This window comes from Eptesicus fuscus, chromosome 18 (assembly GCF_027574615.1).
Source record: "Eptesicus fuscus isolate TK198812 chromosome 18, DD_ASM_mEF_20220401, whole genome shotgun sequence".
Classification (NCBI taxonomy): Eukaryota; Metazoa; Chordata; class Mammalia; order Chiroptera; family Vespertilionidae; genus Eptesicus; species Eptesicus fuscus.
The window spans coordinates 10273594-10292172 of NC_072490.1; the positions used below are offsets into that span (position 1 = coordinate 10273594).

The 18579-nt window shown below is 38.2% G+C and overlaps 1 protein-coding gene across 3 annotated transcripts in view; it reads right to left on the bottom strand.

The window, feature by feature from the left end:
- The window catches only part of GOLGA4 (golgin A4), a 95343-nt gene that overhangs the window by 46532 nt on the left and 30232 nt on the right, over nucleotides 1–18579 (bottom strand). For all 3 annotated transcript variants that reach the window (XM_008154170.3, XM_028131281.2, XM_028131341.2), the window contains 6 exons: nucleotides 17243–17299; nucleotides 12277–12375; nucleotides 11799–11928; nucleotides 10696–10883; nucleotides 10319–10402; nucleotides 7863–8010 (listed from right to left, as the gene is read on the bottom strand). In XM_008154170.3, coding sequence (XP_008152392.2) covers nucleotides 7863–8010; nucleotides 10319–10402; nucleotides 10696–10883; nucleotides 11799–11928; nucleotides 12277–12375; nucleotides 17243–17299 — 706 coding nt within the window. The remainder of the gene's footprint in view (nucleotides 1–7862; nucleotides 8011–10318; nucleotides 10403–10695; nucleotides 10884–11798; nucleotides 11929–12276; nucleotides 12376–17242; nucleotides 17300–18579) is intronic.

Sequence of the window (18579 nt, forward strand, 5' to 3'; positions counted from 1 at the left end):
TGTTTATTATATAAATATGCATAAATCTTATACATTATTTAAATATATAAGCTCTATTTTAAAGGGTCTTTCAAACATCAAATAAATATGTTCTACTGAATGTCTTTGGTGTATCAAACCTATATTATACAAATTAATAAGAAAAACTTATTTTCTACACAAACACAACATGGCAATAAAAAAGCAAAGAATGTCATAAGCTAATCTAAGTTTTTAAATGCAGCCAATCATATAAAACACATAACTTTAGCAAAGATAGGGTGCATGAAAGGGAAACAGAACTTACAAAGATAGTGCATTCTGGAAACTTTCCTAATCCAAGCAGAATATTTTATTCATCTTGCATACTTGTAGGCAAGGACATTTTAAAGGAGGGGTAGGAGTTAACATTCTGACGTGAGTTCTCTTTTTATACTGGCTTTATTTAAATCACTTAAAGGTAACTAACAAAAAAAAGACTAAAAGTCTATAGGAAAGAATTAACCCTGAGAAAAAAATGAAATATGAATTGGGCTGTATCACAGGGTTGTTATAGTATTATTCATAATAGCAGAAATATAAAATAATCTAGACATTAATCATTAGGGAAATGGTTAAGTAAATGATGTGCATGCATTCTGACACAGCCACTAAAATGTTAGTACTTTAGCAACGTGTAAAAGTACTCCTAATATAACATTAAGTGGAGAAAAAAGGAGCATGCAAATTAGTATATACAATATGATAAAATATTATTTACAATAATATAAAAATAAGTATTAGAAAAAAGACTAAATGTAAGTGTACTGAAACAACAGTGATATACTTTCATTTTCTTTTTTCCAGTGTTTTTTGTAATATCCTTTATTAGTAATTAGCCAGCTACCCTCACCTCATATCCTGGTTGAAACACACACACACACACACACACACACACACACACAAGACCTAGTGGGAATATTAATAGCATTAACATTCTGTACTGGTACTGTATTGAAGAGATAATCTAGACAATTAGTAATAATACCTAGCACCCATAAAATACAGCATTATGCACTAAAGCTAAATCACCAGACTTCTCTAAGTTTAAAAATCTGTTTACTTAAAGATATGACTATCTGTTCTTAAATGGCATCTAGAAAGAAATACTATCAACAATTGTAGTAAAATGCTTATAACAAGTGATTTGGCTTTTTTTACCAAATAAAGTAAATAATTTTAACAGGACAAGAATTATCCTATCTAATAATAGACAATATGCAAATTGCCATACCTCCGACACACCCACAAGCCACGCCCACAAGCCACGCCCACCATCCCATCAGAGCGAGTATGCCAATTAACCCAAACCAAGATGGCTACAGCCACAGAGAGCAAGGTTTCCTAGGTAACAGAGGAAGCCAAGGTTTCCGCCTGCCCTTGCCAGGCCTAAGCCTCCACTCAAGCTACAAAGTTTCAATTACAGAAGGTAAACAAATTCAAACAAATGGCAGCAGAATGGAGCTTGAGAGAGCAGGCCAGGGTTGCCGCCAGCAACAGGGGAAGCAAAGCTTTCCGCACACCCTGGCTGGGCCCACCCGCTTAGGGCAACAAAGTTTCAATTATAACCCCAACACAAATGGCTGCCGGCCTTGGAGGGAGCCCCAGGCTTGGCTCCGCTCCAGGCTACAAAATTTCAATTGTAGAAGGAAAATAAATTCCAGATACCAGGGCCTCCGCTTGCGTTGCCAGGGGGCGTGGCTGGCCTGCAAACCACCACAGGCCCCTCGCTCAGGCCGCCCCACACCCCAAGGGAACCCCCACCTGATCTGGGACGCCCTTCGGGGCAAACCAGCTGGCCCCCACCCCTGTACCAGGCCTCTATCCTATCTAATAAAAGAGTAATATGCAGATTGATCATCACTGCAACACACAATATAGCTGCCCCCATGTGGTCAAAGATCCTGCCCCTATATGGACACAAGATGGCCACCACAAGATGGCCAGCAGGAGAGGGCAGTTGGGAGGCACCCGGCCTGCAAGGGAGGGCAGTTGAGAGGGACCAAGCCTGCAAGGGAGGGCAGTTGGAGGTGATCAGCCCTGCAGGAGAGGGCAGTTAGGGGTGACCAGGCCGACAGAGGAGGGAAGTTGGGGGCAAACAGGCTGGCAGCAGAGTGGTTAGGGGGTGATCAGGCTGGCAGGCAGAAGTGGTTAGGGGCAATCAGGAAGGCAGGCAGGCAAGCAGTTGGGAGCCAGCAGTCCTGGATTGTGAGAGGGATGTCCGACTACCCGTTTAGGCCCGATCCCTCGGACATCCCTCAAGGGGTCCCAGATTGGAGAGGGTACAGGCTGGGCTGAGGGACAGATTGGAGAGGGTACAGGCTGGGCTGAGGGACATCCCTTGAGGGGTCCCAGATTGCAGAGGGTACAGGCTGGGCTGAGGGACAACCACCCCCTCCGTGCATGAATTTCGTGCACTGGGCCTCTAGTATAGTATGATACTTTAAAAACATGCCTAACAATTCCACTAGAAAGTAGAATAAGTACCATAGGTTGATATAGCATCCTAAATTAGGCATGTCACCATGTTCACATAGTCTCAATATTTTATAAAATTGTCCTTTTGAAAAATAATAAACATTCCAATGTCCTTTGTCCTCCAACATATGGAAGGCACTACAGTTCATCTAGAAAAACTAAGAAGAGCAGTGCAATAGACTGTTTTCCATTAAAAGTATGAGGAATGTAGTTGAACCAATTTTGACCTCCAGAATAAGCAAGCCAAAGAAATTAGTTGTCTACTAATATCTACATGTCAAAAATTATTAAATATATATCAGAGTTAAACTTTTTACAGTTGAAAATACATTAGGAGAGTTTATATTCTTTGGTAATTATTTTATGTAGATACTAAAGGCCCAGTGCACGAATTCGTGCATGGGTGGGGTCCAGTCGGCCCTCCCCAATTGGGGGGAGTCAAGGGGGACCAGAGGCGGGACCAGTTGAGGAGAGGGGCCACGGGGGGTTGGCCAGCCAGCCCCATCCCCTGGCTGAACTTACAGTTGAACTCCTAGTGGAGGGGACAATTTGCATATTAGCCTTTTATTATATAGGACAATTTACTTCTAAAAACCTTAACTGCAAGCTTTAATATTGTTAATGTTTCCTTCTCATGGCCAGCTCTTATGTATTTAGCCTTTGAATTTTAACTCTAAAAAAAAGACATATTTATCAGAGCAATTGAATTCTCCAAGAATCAGATGATGTTCACAGACTATTTACAGAAACTCTACTTACTTTCAAAGACCTTTTCTTACATTTAGTACTAAGTTGGAATTTTTTGTCAGTTGGCATATCCACTTTATATGTGAACTGTCTAAGAATCACTTTACATATGAACAATTCAGTTCAGACTCAATTATGACCATTAGATGAAATGCAGTTGGTGTCCAAAACTAGTTACCATAATAGACTTAAAAGGCAGTATCTTCAGTGTGAAATAAGTCTGTTATAACTTTCTATCACAGCCCTCAATAATTATGACCCAAAATAAAATTTTAAATATCTATAAAAGCACTTATAACTGTGGTCCAAAGACTTTCCAAAGGGAATGTATATTAAATAACTTTAAGTCTTAACCCTATCTTTATTAATTAATTTTTAATATTTTGACAGTACTATTAACAGAAAATTTTCTCAATTTACAGGCTATCAATTATTTATAAGAATAATTTATAAGAATTATGTAATTCATATTTAAAGACAAAATAGATCTGAATTTTGAAGAAGCAAGAGGAGGAAGACTGTATTATTAAAAAGGTGAGTATAATAGTTATCTAGGTAATTTTTACCCCACATGTGAATTACCTATAATCCAGTTTCTACATTTCTGAAACTGCATCCTGGGAATCAAATCCTCACCAAATTCAAAGACCCTTTTTTTAAGTTTTCATCCTATCTCCCCCACTTCTGGAAATGACTCTGATATTCCCAAAAAAAAAGTATAATTTTCCATAATTCCTATGACTTCTTGGTGCCTTTTTAACTGATTTCTCTCCGCTAAACTCATCTCTCTGGTTAAGAGCAGACTCTGAACTCAAAATGCCTGGAATCAAAACCTGACTATACACTTACTCTCTGTGCATGAATGTAAGCAAGTTACTTACCTTCTATGTTCTTGCATTTTCTTATTTGTAAAATGAGAATAATAATAATACCTACTTCGTAGGAATTGTGATGATTAAATATAAGTGCACACACAGGTAAATACCAGTGAGGCATTTATAATAGAGGCTTGCATAAAATAACTGTTAGCTATCAGTAGGAGAAGCAGTGTATACAAAGTGGGTATATTAATCAACTGAAAATCATTCTGCCACTGGTTTTACTACTGCCATTGCCTTTACTACAATTGTAAAATCTCATCTTTTAGAGAAATCAGCCTCTCCTACAGATTGAATCATAGACTTCAACCTTAAGCTAATGACTCCTGAAAGTTGCTCCATTTTCTTATTTCTAAACTAGAGGCCTGGTGCACAAAATGTGTGCACTGGGGGGGGGGGGGAGAGCTGGGTCCCCTCAGTCCGGGACATCCCTCTTGCAGTCTGGGACCCCTCAAGGGATGTAGCAGTGCGCCAAGTGGCAGGCAGCCAGGGAGGAGCCTGAATCAGGGATGGGTGCCGCGCTGCACGTGCTCATCCCAGCCCACTGCGCCTGCTGCTAGAGCTCAGTAATGCTGCCGTGGAGTCGGGAGAGGCTCCTGCCATGGCAGCTGCGCTCGCCAGCCATAAGCCAGGCTTCTGGCTGAGCAGCGCTCCCCTTGTGGAAGTGCACTGACCACCAGTGGGCAGCTCCTACATTGAGCATCTGCCCCCTGGTGATCAGTGTGTATCATAGCGACTGGTCGTTCCGGTAGTTCCACCTTAATGGTCGCTTAGGCTTTTATTATATAGACTAGAGGCCTAGTGCACGAAATTCGTGCTCGGGGGGCATGGAGGGGGAGGTCTCTCAGCCCAGCCTGCACCCTCTCACAATCCAGGACCCCTGGCTCCTAACTGCTCACCTGCCTGCCTGCCTGATCGCCCATAACCCCTAACCCCTCTGCCTGCCTGCCAGATCGCCCATAACCTCTCTGCCTGCCTGCCTGATCACCCTTAACTGCTCGCCTGCCTGCCTGATCACCCCTAACCACTCTGCCTGCCTGCCTGATCGCCCCTAACGACCTCTTCCTCAGCCCCTGCCATCACAGCTTCGTCCAGAAAGATGTCGGAATGACATCCAGAAGGTCGTTTGTCTGTCCAGTCTAATTACACTTTTATTATTATAGACTAGAGGCCCGATACACAAAATTTGTGCAAGGAACTCAGCCCTCGAAGCCCCAGCTGCCTTGTGGCCCCGGCTACCTCACAGCCCCGCCCACTGATTGTTCTGGAAGGTTGTTCTGCCATCTGGTCTAATTAGCATATTAGCTCTTTATTATATAGGATTACAATGGACATCTGTGTACAAATCCTTGTGTGAACAAATGTTATGATTTATTGATTTATTTTAAATACCAAGAGGTAACATTGCTGGGTCTATGGTAAGGGAATGTTTACCTTTCTAAGAAACTGTCAATACATTTTCCAAAGTGGGTGCAACAGTTTATACTCCCACCTATATGAGAGTTGTAGTGGCTCCTCATACTTGCCAATACTTATTGTCAGTCTTTTTAATTTTAGCCTTTCTAGTGTGTTTTGTAGAAAATCACTGAGGCTTAATCCACATTTCCCTAATGACTAATGATATTAATCATCACATGATGGTATAGATCTTATTTTTGTGATGTGTCTGTTCAAATCTTTTGCACATTTTGAACATTGGGTTGTCTGTATTCTTACCATTGAATTGTAAGACTGCTTCATAGATATTCTCCATAAAAGTCTGTTTCAGACATACGTATTGTGAATAATTTCTCCCTATGACTTGCCTTTTTATTTTCATAATGGTGTCTTTTTTCAAGAGAAGGTGTTAATTTTAACAAATCTAATAATTACTTTTTTATGGTTAGTGTTTCCTATGTCCTTCTAAGCTATCTAGCTACCTCCAAAGTAGCAAAGATTTTCTCCTATTGCTTTACCTGTAAGTTCCATAGTTTCAGTTTTTGAGTCTTTTCCTTAGTAGTGGTTTCTTTCTTGGCATCTTATAGTCTCTCCCTATGCACAGAGAGACACCCAGCTCCCGGCTTTCGATGGCAGAGGAGCTGGGTGTCCGCTCGTGCACCAGGCCAAAAGCCTCCAGCCCCTCTCAACGGCCGGATAGGCCCGCCCCCTGCGCCTCTCATTGGCCGGATAGGCCACCCCAAGTCCCGCCCCCCAGCCTCCCGCCGGCCCAATCGTGGGCGTAGTGGAGTGATGGTTATTTGCATATTACCCTTTTATTAGGTAGGATTCCTACAAGTCAATTCCATTTGAAAAGCTCATGATTGGCTCAAATTCAAAGCATTTAATAAGCAAACTCATCATTTCACCCCATTCCTCAATTTTCTCATTTAGATTCCCTATTCTGACTTCACACTATTAATCCAGTTTCCTAAGCTGAAAATTTGGAGTCATCCTAGATCCCTCCTTTTCTTCTGCCTCTCCAAGTTTATGAAATACCAAATTCTGCAGACTGTACACTTCCTCCTTCCCAGGCCACAATCCTAGTTGAGGTGGCCCAACGCACTCAGTCCCTCAAACCTGGATTTCTACCTTTGCTTGTAAGTTTAACTTCCCCTTCATTTCTTTTCTCCATAAAACACTAGCTTCCATACATTATACTTTCCTACTACTGGTTTCTTTTTGCCTTGTACAACAAATCTAAACTAAGCTACTCACCTTTAAGATTCTAATAGTTCCTTCATAATCCAACTTTATTCCCCACTTCAGCAGGAATAGTTTCCAGTTGATTTATACACCCACTAAGGTCACTGTGCCTGTTTATGGTCTTGTAGCCTCTGAAATGTGTGCTGCCCCACCTCACTCTTTAGGCCCATCCTATTCATTTGAGACCCAACTCAAAACTCACATCCTCAGTTCATTCTGCCATCTCCACTTTCTAATGCCTCTCCCTTCTTTCCTAGCATTACTCAGTATTGTATGAGAGGGCTGGTTGGGTCAAAATACTATGCTGGTCCCTACACTTCACAGCCTAGCATTTATTATGTCAAAACATAATGCTATTATGTGTAACATGGAATTAATCATTATTCCTTTAAAAAACAGACTATAAAAAAAAAAGCAGACAATAGCCTTGGCCAGTATTGTTCAGTGGTTACAGTGTCAGCCTGGCCAGTTTAGGAGCACATAGCTGGGTTTTAGGTTCAATCCCGGCCCTGTCAGGGCACGAGCAGGAGTCAAGCAATCGATGTGTCTCTCTCACTTTAATGTTTCTCTCTCCCTCCTTCCCTTCCACTCTCTCCAAAGAAATATAAAATAAAATAAATGGAAAACATATCTTTGGGTGAGGATGAAAAAATAAAAAGCAAACTATATCTTATACTTTGTTTACTCTAAAGCATCTATAAGGTAGCAGTTATTTAATATGACCTTTAAGGCAGTGATCAGCAAACATTTTCTATAAAGAGCAAGATAGTAAATATTTTAGGCTTTTTAGGACACATACGGTCTCTGTTACATATTCTTCTTCTGCTTTTATCCAACTACTTGAAAATGTAAAAATCATAAGGAGCTGAGAACCCTACATAAATAGGTCATAGTTTACCATCCCCTGTCTCCTCCAAGGAACAGCTCAGTGTCTTATACAGAGACTCTACAGTTAAGCATTTCTATCAATCTTTAATTTTTCTAAATGTTGATTGGAAAAGTCGCACTTTACATGACTTTCGAGCTCTAACATAAAATGAGTAACCCCTGAGTTCTTACCAGCTCTTTCAGACTTTTCTTTCTGCTCCCGTAATTCCTCTCCCTGGGTAGTCATCTGTTTGATGCGACTGCGAAGTTGAGCAATTTCTTCTTCTTTCATCTCCAGGGTTTCATGCATCTGCCGTTTTGTCTCTGCTATTACCATTCCCTAAACAGAAGGGCAGACTCTAAAGTGTTTGCATAACAAAACTGCATCATCAATAGCATGTATCAAACTTATTTTAAAAGGCAGAAAACAAAGTACTTCTTAGTAAATGCAGCATAAGAATTTTTTCATTATTTTATAAACTGAAGTTTGTGTTTTTCACTATATACTACACTGTCTACTGTAATAACCTTGGTTACCTGACTTATCAGTGTATTTTTTATTTACTGATATCAGAATAGTAAGATTAATCTTTTAAGTATTAAAAACATATTTTAGTTTAAAAACTTATTTTATAATCTTCCTATGAATGTTTGCCAAAATTTCCCCCATCTTAGTAAACAGTTTATAATGAACAAAATACAGCCTTTTGTATTTGGCTCAGAGTCATCATGAACTATAATTATGAATCTGCGCTATAATGTGGAGAAAGCCTCAGAGGCTGCTGAGAGAGTAAGGTTACTGCTGCCACACTGAGTGGACCAAAACCATAGTGCAAGATAGTAAATATTTTAGGCTTTTTAGGACACATACGGTCTATAAAGAGCAAGATAGTAAATATTTTAGGCTTTTTAGGACACATACGGTCTCTGTTACATATTCTTCTTCTGCTTTTATCCAACTACTTGAAAATGTAAAAATCATAAGGAGCTGAGAACCCTACATAAATAGGTCATAGTTTACCATCCCCTGCCTCCTCCAAGGAACAGCTCAGTGTCTTATACAGAGACTCTACAGTTAAGCATTTCTATCAATCTTTAATTTGGTTTTTCTCTTTACCCTTGTGAAAGTCTATGTATCCACCACTAATTCTTATTATGTCAGTGAGGAACCTCCAATCCTCCAATTTGCTAATTGCTACTGTCTTCCCACTCTTGGGTAACCTACACAAGAAATGAAGGTCACCAAGTCAGTCAGTCATGACTAACAAAAAATGGGATGGTTTAACTTGTCCTTGAAAAGTAAGATTTTGTGACAGCTATTACCTTAAGAAGATTATTATTTTACTTCCAGGGTTTGTAAACCCCTGTTAATGTATGACTCTTCCAGATGGCTAATTAAATGGACAGATAAAAACCAGGTAAGTGAGGCATTATTATATAAAATTTCAAAACAAAGTCATGGCCTTCAGTTTCTTCAAAATACCAAATCACAAAAGAAAAAGGAAAGAGAGAAAGAGGGCAGTGTAACCTATAGATTAAAAGAAGTTTTAACAGTCATATCAATCACTTGCAATGAAAGAATCTTATTTGAACCCTGATTCATAAAAATGGAAAAAGAATGTATGAGACAAAAGAGAAATCTGAAACTAACTAGTTAATCGTATTAAAAATTAAATTTTTAATGTGATCATGATTATGTGGTTATATTTTTATAAAAAACAGAGTCCTTTACTTTAAAGATACATTAAAATACTTGTGGAAGAAATTATAAGATTTCTTGGATTTGTTCCAAATGGTTGAGGATAACGGGGGTTGGGAATGTACAAATAGATCAGCCATGCAATGTTAACTGTTGAAGCTGGGTGGTGGGTTCACAGGAATTCATAACATTAATCTTTCTACTTTTGTCAGTGTTTTAAGTTTTTCATAATAAAAAGGCTTTTTTTTAAAGTGGGCCTTCATACATTCTATAGAGTAGAATCTAGCAAAATGATATTATAGAATGAAAAGATTGCCAATACATTTCAATAGAATGGCTCTGACATGTTCTTAATTGCATAGCTCCTGTAGCTATAAAGCAGCATATTAAAGAAAATGGTGGATGGTGTGTAACCAACTGGGAGCAGCTTTTTAAAAAGGACCCAAGAACTTGGGACTAAAAGAGTTAAGTCAAAACTATTTGCCCATGAATTTTTCAGTTGTCATTGCTGCCATAGCTACAGCTGCAGCTCCAACTCTACACTACCAATCTCTTTCTATTTATGCTAATTATACATTACAACTTCTCTAATTTTTAGGCAATTTATCTAAAAGATTATTCTGTTTCCATTTTATTTGAAAGACAATACTTTTATCATCCACATTTAGCAATGCCTTAATTATAAATAACTTTTCTCTGAAACATGTTATATACTATAAATAAATTGCTTTTGCAACAGTTATTCTAATCTATAAATCAAAATACTGAGACCCAGAAATCAGAGAATCAGCTTCACATGACACAAAACTAATGCTAACAGTTATATAAATCTAGAAATTAAAACAAAAATATTTTTCATGGAAGCAGCTGCAATAAGTTTGGAAAGCAGAGGTCTGAATGCTTCCAATTGCTTCCAAAAGTGAATTTAGTATCGTAAGTATTGTTTTACCTTATCTTGTTCAAGCTGTTCAATTAAGTTCTTTGCATCACGTAACTGAGTGATAAGTTTAGTCTTCTCAGCCATATGAAGCTCCTAAAAATTTTAAAAATTTTAAAAATTCATTTCCATCTCTAATAAAGCTTCTCCTCATATGAGAACTCTATAAACATTTTATCTAATTTGGATACTTCTCATAGTCTAGAAGAAAAGTACACAGGATGTCTCAAAAGTATTGTAAGTGATATGAAGCCCAGAGCACTTGGGTGCCCTCTCCATGCTGTCTACAGGGGAAGGGAGAAGGCTTTGCAGAGGAGGTGCAGGCCACGCTGGGGCCTGTGCATCTAGCTTGATGGGGCTACGTGAAACAAAACTCATTTGCTCTTTACCTTAATCTTTTCTAGCTCTTGAAGTCTTTCATCTAGTTGTTCCTGCAGTGCTTCTTTTTCACTGGTTAACAGTGTACATTGTTCCTTACGTGACTGAATTGTTTCCTTACAACGCTGCAGTAGGTTCTCTTGACGCTTAACTCTTTGCTGAAGTATTTCCAGTGTGTTAGCAGAAGCTCCATCTCCAACTAGTAACAATAAAGCAGCACAGCAGGGGCAGTGAGTAAGGAATAAAAGGGCTTTCTCAGAAGAGTTAATTCTGTTAGTACATAGGACTGTCCCCACACTCTGCTATACTTCTAAACCAGATCAACAGAGAAAGGCACCCTTCCTTTGTCTTAGCTCCCATCCCAAAAGGATTAATTAAGTATTCCTTCCAATGTATTCTAATCTCTTCCAGAAAAGAGTTCTGGTAAGTACACCTTTTTCCATTTCCTTACATTTATGAGAAGTTTTCACACTTCAGGGGAATTTCAGAGCCCCTGACGGGATGGTTGCTCAGACAGACAGCTACTGTGGCTCTGGCTAGACCAAAAGTTTATCATAAATCTCTTGGAGACAAAGAGCTGGTAAATAAAAAGTAGAAATTTCATTGAATATGCACCTCAAAGCCTCAAAGAGTAGGGAGGACTATACATGGATTTTAAGAAAAAAATTAAATACTCTTTTCCAGTTAGATAGCAAATAATAAGGCAAGAAAAGACATGTTTGAATACAGAAATATGTAAGTAATATTATTTTAAAAATTATAAACAATTACACATTCATTAATCTTGAGTGGAACTATCCTGTTTATATGAAAACTATTGCTATCAATAAAACAGTATAAAAATAAAATCAAGTATAAGCTAATAAATTTATTTCAATTATAATGAAAATGAGGTGCTACTACTCACAGATTGTCAAGTCTTAAAACAATTACTTTCTCCTGAATAACAACAAAGAACAGAAAAAAGCAAAAAAAACTCTTGCATCTTCCTGGAAATGTTAAGATCAAGAATACTTTACTTCTATCTTGGCCCATGTCTAATAGCTCATATCCTAGAGTCTCGCAACACCCTCCTCTGATTTTTAAATTAACATTTTGACAAGATGAAGCTCACCTACTGCCGCTACATCATTCTCTGTGTTTTCTTCAGTGACGCCTTCAGCCTGTGGTTCCATTTGAGGGAGTGGTTTTGTTAAATCAATATTCATTGGGCCATTTCGTAGCCGTTGTTTCAGCAGAGAAACCTAAGAAAAATGTGCTTCATTAGAAAAAATAAATGACTCAAAAGAAAATATAGCAGTAGTACTTTCTTTACAACAGAGAGAACAGAGTAAAAGATACTCTTTTTGCTATACCAAGGGAAACAATTAAAATAAAAGGTTTACTCCCAATGCAGTTGATTTTTTGTTACTTTCAATTATATCAGTTAGCCAAAGGATAATAAATCAACAATTATCCTTAAAATTAACTGAGAAAAAGCAATGAGTTTCAAAAATACCCCATTTTTAAAAACATCTGGAACCTATTACATATCCCATCAAAACTCCTTATATTTTTCTTTATCCAAAAATTTCACACTTTTAATCTCTTGCCTGAGTCTGGAGAACACTGATATACTGATCTTTTTCCTCTAAAGATGCATCAAACTCCTCTTGGAGGTGTTTCTTTGCTTGCTGGTCCATTTGGAGCTCCTAAAACATAAAGGATTTTATAGGTAGTTTTTAGCATAAAACAAAAAATACAGACTTGAAGTTTTCAAAATTTAAAAACATAATCTGGATTTGCATTCCTCTTAAGATAAGGTATCAACAACAATAATTAAAAGATAATCAGCATTTAAAACATTAGTATTTTAAAAAACTAATATTTACACCAGCAAATAAATTTTGATCCTTCAAGAATATCAAGATCCAAGAATAATATTTTGTAGTTGTAATGACTGCTGAATTGAGGATTAAAAAAAATTACTGAGAATAAAAAAATTCCTGAAACTACTACTCAAAATGCTTTCTTTAGGTCCTTAATGAGCCTTCCTAACTGAATCCAATGATCTTTACCTCTGTGCTATAGCAGTCACCATAATGATCTCCTCAACGTACCTGCTTTCCATGGCTTCAGGGCTCTTGTCTGTATTCCTGCTCTTCCAGTTTCCTCTCTGCCCTTCCCTGATTCCATTGGCCTCTATCCCTCTGGGCTCAGTCCTGTGTCCTCGGTGCTTTTCCCTTACACTTACTCCACTGGCATGCTAGAAACTAACTTCTAGAACAATTTAGATATCCCATCAAAACACCTCTATTTTTCTGGGATTCCTACTTTTCTTACCTCAAGTCTTCCTCTGACTCGATCCATCCCTCACACGTTTGCTAGAAAATTTTCCTCAAACAATATTTTCAAGGACTTATAAGCAACGCCCTCTTCTTACACTGTTTCAAATGTACTAATTCTCAAAACACTGAAGCACGAACTGTCCTCTATTCCCCATCACGCCCACAACGCCCAAAATTTCTAAGTCCATTTACTGGTTTTTTCACCAAAGACTCCGAGCTTGACCTTCCCTCACAGTAGTAGTTTCCTAATGATGGTCTTCCAGAACATGTCCAGAATGAAGTTTTCATGAATCCATGGTGAAATAAGAAACAGAGGTCAATGTAGAGAGTTTTTCTTAGATTCAAATCTTTTATTTAATTTTTATTTTATTGATTTATTACAGTGAGGAAGAGAGAGGGATAGAGAGTTAGAAACATCGATGAGAGAGAAACATCAACCAGCTGCCTCCTGCACACTCCCCACTGGGGATGTGCCCGCAACCAAGGTACATGCCCTTGACCGGAATCGAACCTGGGACCTTTCAGTCCGCAGGCCGACGCTCTATCCACTGAGCCAAACCGGTTTCGGCTCAAATCTTTTATTTAAACAGCTGTACTTTATTCTAAAAATATGTCCTTCCTAACTTTTTATTTAAAAAAAAAAAAACAACCTTTATGAAATAATGAAAACAGAAGAATCTGGTTCCTTATTCTTAATGTCCACACTTGAAGAAATAAAAGCAGCCCTATGACAATTCTCCTGTCCTCCATTTCTGGAAAGAACTGGAGATCATTTTCCAGCCCATGAAACCCACAAGTCTGGAAAGAACTGTCTTCCATGACTTTGCACAGGCCAATCCTTTAGTCTGGAACATCTGCACTACGATACCAGACTCTGTTACCTGGCATCCTTAACAATCCATAAAAATGCCTCAATTTATGCTACGGTTTTCAGATTTTGAATGTTGTTTTTTTTTAAAGCATTCTAACAACTTGACTATATCCTTTAAAAAAAAAAAAGTGATGCTAAGTACTGATTCTAAAGTCCAATCTTAAAATTCAGTATCTTACAAGAAGGGGTGGGGGGGATCTGCATGTCAGCCACTTAGAGATGAAAAAATATGTTCAAGATTTACTATCATCTGACAGTTTATATATCAACCTTAATCACCCAAACTATTTTGTTAAAATGTAAGCCTATAGAAGAAAAGTAACTCTTTCAGAAATCTAAATAAACTGTATTTCCAGTTAAAGTTTAAATCAGTAATGATTTTAAAACTACTTTCCACTTAGTTTACCTGCCATTGAATAAAGTCAATAATGCTCCCTTCAGTGAACTGCTTAAACTAACCCTGTCCAAGTCACAAGAATAAGATACTGAAGTTTAATTAAACTTTTTAACAAAATAAAAAATGGCTATAATGTTACTAAATATGACAACTAATTCAATAATTCTCCTACTATTGACCATTTTGGCATACCCTGGGATTAACATTTATATGCGTTAAGTTTTGCAAAGTCTTTTCTGATTAGCTTCTTACAGAGAAATTTTGATGAGTGGAATGTATCAAATACCTTAATTGTTTCACTATATTTATCTCAGTCCTATGTTATCCATTATGTTCCAAGGTGATTTCAGCTGGAAAAAAATGAACCCTCCCTTCCTGAAGTCAGCTTTGAGAAAAGCAACTGCTTACAACAAATAGCATTCAGATGAGCCTGGAAAAAGTACATGCCATACACAGAGAGAAGGACAGAGAAAGGAGGAGACATCTAAGACAATGTCTTCATTTATTCCTCATTTAACTGGCCTTAAACTGTTTCTACTTACCTTTTCACTTCTTTATCTTATTCATTAAAAACACCTAACATGCTAGGTACTAACATAATATTTGCCTATATAGATCAGTTGTTTTGTTTTGTTTGTCCTCCAGAAAATACTAGGAGAGATGTTCATGAACTCTATTAATATATATACTCCTAACCACAAGGGGAAGAAATAAAACACTAAAAAATACTTTCAGAATACCTTAATAAAGCAAAATAAAAGTATTGTACTCAATTTTAGTCTGTCTAAATCAGTAAAGTACTACAGAAAAGCATGCATGAGGATTAGGGCATGCAGTGGAGAGGTTGGAGGAAGAGAACATAGGATAGCCTCTTTCTTTGGCAAATATTAAATACTAGTGGCCCGGTGCACAAAATTTGTGCACGGGGAGGGGTGTCCCTCAGCCAGGTCTGCACCCTCTCCAATCTGGGACCCCTTGGTGGATGTCCGACTGCTGATTTAGGCCCAATCCCTACAGGATTGGGTCTAAACTGGCAGTCGGACATCCCTCTCACAATCCGGGACCGCTGGCTCCTAACCACTCACCTGCCTGCCTGCCTGATTGCCTCTAATCACTTCTGCCTACCAGCCTGATTGCCCCCTAACTGCTCCCCTGCCGGCCTGATTGCCCCCTAACTGCTCCCTTGCCGGCCTGATTGCCCCCAATTGCCCTCCCCTGCTGACCTGATCACCCCCAAGGCTTTTATTAGTATAGATACCACAAGGGTTAATAAGGAAAGAATATATACAAAATGGCTTATGATCTAACAATATAGATAGATATGGAAAAAGTTTTTTAAATGGTGGAATGGGAATAGCATATAAAAATGTATTTAACTAATTTCAGTAATCATAATTCATGTTGGTATATTAGTATTGCTATTCCAAGACTGTTGGTTTATAACATTAGAGTAAGACAAATGAGTAGTTCTGGATGTTCTAATTTATCAGCAGATTCTTCAACAGATGAACAATAAAGAAAACAAAGGGATGCAGGAATGTGTACATTTAAAGAGACCTTAAAAATATATCAAAAATATGCCCTGGCCCTAGCCGGTTTCGCTCAGTGGTTAGAGTGTTGGCCCTCAGACTGAAGGATCTCAGATTCAGTTTCAGTCAAGGGCATTTACCTCAGTTGCAGGCTCAATCCCCGGGCCCCTGTCAGGGCATGTATGGGAGGCAACCAATCAATATCTCTCTCTCACATAGATGTTTCTCTCTCTCTCTCTCTCTCCCCCTCTCTCTCTCTCTCTCTCTCTGTCTCTCCCCCTCCCTTCCACTCTCTGTAAAAATCAATGGAAAAAATATTCTCACTCGTCAGTTGAAGATTAAAATATATATATGTAATATTTTTACCTGGACAAGACTATAGTGTCTGAGAGACACATGGTGATAAAACAAAGAGACACAACAAAGTACAATAAAAGACAGGATAACAGTTACTTTTGAAGAAAGAAAGGAAACTGTGATTGGGTTAGGAAACAGTGAGGTGTTTTTGAAGTAACTGGCAACATTCTATTTCTTGACCTTGCTGGTGATTATAATAGTGTTCACCATATACTGTACACGTAAGCTATATATATTTTTAGCATGATTTTCTATATCTGTTTATTTTATAATTAAAAGATTTTAAAATGTTCATAAGTGATGTAGCAGAGATACAGAATGCTATTCTCCAACCAATATAAGCCATTATTGTCCATCCTTTTCAAGACAGGACAGAAGCAGAAATTTGTAAAGCATTATTTCAAATAATAAATATTTGCCTGAATTCTAATATGGCACTGTAAAAATTATCCCCCAAAATTACAATAAACAAAATGTTTATTTTATCAAAAAGACTGTTGGTTAGGAAAAACAAAAAGAAGCCAAAAACACCTAATAGAAGGGACAGTTTAGCCTTGAAAGTTGCCACTGACTATTCATGCAGGTAAATGATATTCTATTGCTAAGACTCCTATTTCACCAATTCCACCAACAATATACAGGCTATAACAAAAAATGTATACACACTTTAACAGCTGATAGCCCAGTTTTGAAAATGAAATATATTTTAATAAACACTGAATATATATATATATATATATATATATATATACACACACACACACACACACACACACACACACACACATACATACACACTGAGTGGCCAGATTATTATGCATTCAGAGATCATAATAATATGGCCACTCAGTGTAATTATTCAAAGTGTGTATACATTTTGGGGGGATACCCTATATAGCTGAGGAAAACCACGCAAATAAAAACTGTAAGAATTGGCCCCTGGTTTTGTAGCTTGGGTTGGTTAGTTATTGCTATAGCTACTGAAGTACATATGAAACTATCCCAGCATGTACAATAGTTCTGATAAAAACAAGAGATTTAATTACTATTCTCAAAGTACTAATCACTACAACTTACCTCTCTTAATTCAGAAATTCTCCGAAGTGCTTTATCCTGGCTCTGACTTAATATACCCTTTAATTAAAAATAAAAAAATAAAGTTGGGTCAAACAACTGCATGACATAGTAATACAAAGCAAGTACAAAAGAATTATTTTTTATATATATTTTATTGATTTTTTTACAGAGAGGAAGGGAGAGGGATAGAGAGTTAGAAACATCAATGTGAGAGAAACATCTATCAGCTGCCTCCTGCACACCCACTACTGGGGATGTGCCCTCAACCAAGGTACATGGCCTTGACCAAAATCGAACCTGGGACCTTTGAATCCGCAGGCCGACATTCTATCCACTGAGCCAAACCGGTCAGGGCAAATAATTATTTTTACAATATTACAACTGTTTATCCAAAAATAACCTGAGGATGGAGAACAGGACTGAAAATCTTAAGGATATAACCATGTTGAAAATCTGTTAAAAAGTTAAATCATGATGCGACAGAACTGTTCTGCATCTGGCTATGGTAGTGATTACACAAATCACATGCAAACCACAAAAGTCAATTCTACTATATGTTAATTTTAAAAATAAAAAAAGTTGTTTAAGTTAAATCAAATTTCAAATGCAATTCAATTTATTTCATTGTACCTTAAAGTGGTACAACGATTGGTCAATTACCAATCTGTTTAAAAGGGGTTTTTTGTAATTTAAAAACTATATTAAAAAAGAAAAAAGAAAAGCCTAGCCAGTGTGGCTCAGCAGTTGAGCATTGATGCATGAACCAAGAGGTTCATGCAATGAACCAGTTCAATTCCCAGTCATGGCACATGCCTGGGTTTCAGACTCGATCCCTAGTAGGGGGCATGCAGGAGGCAGCTGATCAGTGATGTTTCTCTCTCATCTATGTTTCCATCCATCTACCCCTCTCACTTGCCCTCTCTCTAAAAATCAATTTTAAAAACATTAAAAAAGAAAAGTCCAGGAGAAAACCACAAAGAGAACTACAGATTGCTAAATTAGTAATCTAATCTAATAATAGACAAATATGCAAATTGACCGCACCTTCGCTACACCTAAACCACGCCCACCAGCCAAGCCACGCCCACCAACCAATCAGGACGAGTATGCAAATTACCCCAACAAAGATGGCAGCTAATTTGCATATCAAGACAGCGTCCAAAGAAGCCAAGAGCTGAAGGGAGTAAAGCTTCGAAGAAGCAAGCAAGCCGGCGGGGGAGGAGAAGGACGGGGCGGAGGCGGGGCCGGGGGCAAAAGGAAATGCGGACGGGCTGGAGGAGAAGGCGGGGCGGGTGATAAAGGCGGAGCGGAGGCGGGGCCGGGGCTGAAGGGAAACG